The sequence below is a fragment of the Entamoeba histolytica genome, genomic scaffold, assembly GCF_000208925.1.
Source record: "Entamoeba histolytica HM-1:IMSS scf_1104750518483 genomic scaffold, whole genome shotgun sequence".
Classification (NCBI taxonomy): domain Eukaryota; phylum Evosea; order Mastigamoebida; family Endamoebidae; genus Entamoeba; species Entamoeba histolytica.
Genome location: NW_001915290.1, coordinates 1 through 4,343, shown reverse-complemented (window position 1 = coordinate 4,343; position 4,343 = coordinate 1). Strand labels below are relative to the sequence as shown.

Below are 4,343 nucleotides of genomic sequence, written 5' to 3'. Positions count from 1 at the left end.
ACAACATATGAGTGAAATGGTGAATTATATTAAAGAACAAGAAGGATTACAAGCTATTGTTATTGTTTTAAATATTACTAATACTAAATTATCAGATAGTATTAAAACAATGATAAAAATGATATGTAAAATATTTCCAATATCCGATTTTTGGGAACATGTATGTATTGTATGGACTAAATGTTTTTGTTATACACCAAAAAAGAAACTAGATAAAGAAATAGAATCAAAGAAAGAGGGGTTTCTCCCAGCATTTATAGAATTAGCTAAAGAAACAACAGGAGATAAAATAGTTAAAATACCAATGTTTTTTGTAGATTCATGTCCAGATGAAGATGATGATAATAGTAGATCCGAAGAAGAAATTGAAATGCTTTTAACATGGGCAAGCAGTTTACCTTCTCTTAATGTTGAGAGAGTTGTCAAAAATGGAATAGAAAATGAAAAAGTTATTATTGAAGAGAAAAACGAAACTCGTGTTATTGGTAATGATGGGAATAATGTAAAGTATCTAACTGAATATATGAGAAGAGAGAAAAGAATAGGATATGATGGCAGTGTTACATATAGTGACTGGGAAGTAATAAAAACAAAAGACAAAATCAAACCAATTCCAAAACAATATAAAAAAAAATCAAAAAAAGGATTTTTTGATTTACTTGCAAACGTAGGTAGTGCAGTGTTTGAACTTGTTATGGATGGTTTTGGAATTAGTCAGATTCTTGGAATAAGCGAAGAAGAATCAGAAGAAGAGTACTAGTCTCTTACCAGAAGTATAATTTATACTTTTTTCATAATACTTTTGTTTATAATCCAAAATATTTTTCAATGAAAATATAAGAGTAATTTTATAAAACGTTATTATTTTGTAAATACACGAGAATTAAGGAATTATATCCATTCATTTTAATCAAAAATCATATTAACTATATGAATATATTAAAGTTATTTCAAAAGAATAAAGTATAATTGATGATAAATGACTTACTATTTTTATTGAAGTTTAAATTGATAAAATACAACTAACTATAAGAATAATTATAATAAATTAAAAGTCATTAACCATCAATTTTCAATATTTGTTGCAAAGAATATAATTAATAGAAAATATATAAAATTGATGTTGTGTGTTTTTGTGGGATTTATGTAGTATTTTTTTGTATCTACAATTATCATTTTATTGACAAACGTAGGAAAACGTTATTGGTAATATATAGAATCAAACTAACTTATATTACATAAAATACACAATTTTAGTGAAAATCAATTAAATTTAAAACCATTCTTATAATGTTCTCCATAATTATACTATCAAAATATTACCCCCTGTTTTTCATGTTATTGTTTAATCAAATTTGTAATTTAATAAGTTTACCCATAAAGCATAAATGCACAAAAGTGAAAAAAAAAACAAACAAAAAAATTATAAAATTTCGTCTTATAAAATAATATTGAAACATGAATTTAACTAACTCCGATTGTAACTGTTTATTTATTTGAATCAAAAAGAAAAATATATAAATACAAATCACCTATTTTAAATATTGATGTAAATCATTTTTGATAAAATAATATAAAAAATTTGAAGAAGTTATATTCTTTCAATAATTTTAAAGAACATTCATCTAATTTTATAAAGCAATATAATTATCATTACGTTAAAACACCATTTTCAACATAAAATAATTTTGTAATCAATAATTTCAAATGGGAGTTGTTTCACTTCTATTTTTACTACACTTTGTAAACAAAAATGATAAACATCATTTAAATATATGGTAATTATAACTTTTCATCATGAATTACTATTTAAACGAATTATAACTGAATATTAATCAATGAGTAGCAATTATTCAATACAACATGGTGATATAAAAAAAACTAAATTACTTCTGATTGGAAAAACAGGTGATGGTAAAAGTTCACTTGGTAATTTTATTCTGAAAGACAATAAATTTGAAACAAGTGATGCTGCTAAATCAGTAACACAAGAAACAAGAGGGTGTTATGGAGAAGGTGATAGAAGTGATATATTTGTAATTGACACACCTGGTTTTGATGATTCTAATGGTGGTATAAATAAAGACAGACAACATATGAGTGAAATGGTGAATTATATTAAAGAACAAGAAGGATTACAAGCTATTGTTATTGTTTTAAATATTACTAATACTAAATTATCAGATAGTATTAAAACAATGATAAAAATGATATGTAAAATATTTCCAAGATCCAATTTTTGGGAACATGTATGTATTGTATGGACTAAATGTTCATGTGACACGCCAGAAAAGAAACTAGTAAGACAAATAGAATCAAAGAAAGAGAAGTTTCTTCCAGCATTTATAAAATTAGCTAAAGAAACAACAGGAGAAGAAATAGTTAAAATACCAATGTTTTTTGTAGATTCATGTCCATGTAAAGGAATGGATAATAGTAGGTCCGAAGAAGAAATTGAAATGCTTTTAACGTGGGCAAGCAGTTTACCTTCTCTTAATGTTGAGAGAATTGTCAAAAATGAAAAAGTTATTATTGAAGAGAAGGAATATACAAAAGTTGTTGAAGTAAAAAATGGATTTGTAAAGTTAAAAACTGAGTACATGAGAAGAGAGAAAAGAATAGGATATGATGGCAGTGTTACATATAGTGAGTGGGAATTAATAAAAATAAAATACAAAATCAAACCAATTCCAAAACATTAAGAAAATAAATCAATTATGATTAACCTTATTTTTAGGTTTTTCATCATGTTGAGAAGTGAGTGAATCAGTTTCATCAAAATGCTTTATTTCTATTCAAATATTGTTTTTTCAAGCATGCTCGACTTAAACTATTTTTCATTTAAGTTACTGCCTGACTTTTATTTTGATTTTAATGAGTAATATAATATTTCTCATTCTTTATAGTGTTGTTTTAATGAGAGTATATCCATAACATACTGTTATAGCTCATCTCCTTTATCTCCGACACCACTTAAAGAAAAATTATTCTTTGATAATATTATTATATTCAAATGTACATACAACAGTAACAATAATATATGCATCTTCTTTAATAAATTATAATTCTTGATAAATAATACCTTCTTAATAAATAATAATCCTTTGAGAATATAGATAAAATTCTTCAATTATATATGAAAATGAAACAACATGATAATAAGAAAATGATGAATAAGAATAAATCAAAACAACATAAAAATGAAAATAACTAAACGAGTTGTTTAAAAGTGAATGAAATAAAAAAGAGATGAGTATTAAACAAAATTATTTTAACATCTTCAAAGAGAAATTAAGAAAAGAACAAGGATTAATGAAGAAATGAAATGATAATAATAAGAAAAGAAATAATAAAATAAACAAAAATCATAATGAAGATATTGTTGAAGAAAGTTGAGAAATAACAATGAAATAGTATATTTAAATAATAGAAATAAAGAAAGTTTAAATAGAAAAACACAATAAAAGTGAATGTAATGATGATAAAAATATAATAAACTATGTCAAAAGAAGAATAAGAATAAATATTTGAAAAATGAATAATGGTTACTTGTTTATTGAGTGTAAAAAAGTTGAGTAGAATGAATAAGAAAATTTGAATGAAAGAAAAAGAATGAAAAAAATGAAGAAAATGTAATGAATAAAAAACGAAAATGAAATAACAACAATCAATGATGAAGTAAAAATAATTCATTTAAAGAAGAAAGGTTAGAATAGATAATTCCAAAATTACATAAAATATGAAAAACAAATGAATATATAAAATGAAATTTATCAATTGTATTGAAAATGATATAAAACATAATGAATTACATATTTAGAGAATAACAAGTTAATGACATGTAAACAAAGAATGTAATTGAGTTAGACTAATAAAAATAAATAATATGATAGACAAAACAATAATAAATAATAAAATCAGTTGATGAATATACCAGAAGAAATAAAACAGTAACATGAAATAAAAAGAATGAAAGAAATAAAAAGAGATGAAAATAAGACGATAGAAGAGTAGAAGAATTGTATAATAAAACAATAATAAGAAGAGAATATAAATAAAGAAAAGAAGAATGACAAATAGACATAAAAGAAATCAAATTAATAAATTAAAAGCATTAAAGAAAATATTAAATAGAAAATGAAAAAGATAAAAAGATATGAAGGAAGAAATGAAGTAAGTAAATGAAATTAAATATAAAGAGAATAGAGAATAAGTTCAAAAACGATATAAAAACAATCAAATAAGAATAATAATGAAAAGAAACAAAGAAATAAACAAGATAATAAACAAGAAAAGAAAAAATAGTTTAAAAATAAAACTATAATAAATAAATTGTATTTCAT

At 22.7% G+C, this 4,343-nt stretch overlaps 2 protein-coding genes across 2 annotated transcripts, besides 1 other annotated feature; both read left to right on the top strand.

Annotated features, from left to right (window-relative positions):
- Nucleotides 1-16: 16 nt before the first annotated feature.
- On the top strand, nucleotides 17-760 carry EHI_144280 (uncharacterized protein; the record flags this gene model as incomplete). Its single annotated transcript, XM_643798.2, has 1 exon — nucleotides 17-760. One exon carries the CDS (start codon nucleotides 17-19, stop codon nucleotides 758-760), a length of 744 nt encoding a protein of 247 aa, XP_648890.2.
- Nucleotides 761-1,838: 1,078 nt separating this feature from the next.
- Nucleotides 1,839-2,702, top strand: EHI_144270 (AIG1 family protein; the record flags this gene model as incomplete). Its single annotated transcript, XM_643797.1, has 1 exon — nucleotides 1,839-2,702. The coding sequence occupies one exon, from the start codon at nucleotides 1,839-1,841 to the stop codon at nucleotides 2,700-2,702; it is 864 nt and encodes a 287-aa protein (XP_648889.1).
- Nucleotides 2,701-3,105: a repeat region.
- Nucleotides 3,106-4,343: the final 1,238 nt, after the last annotated feature.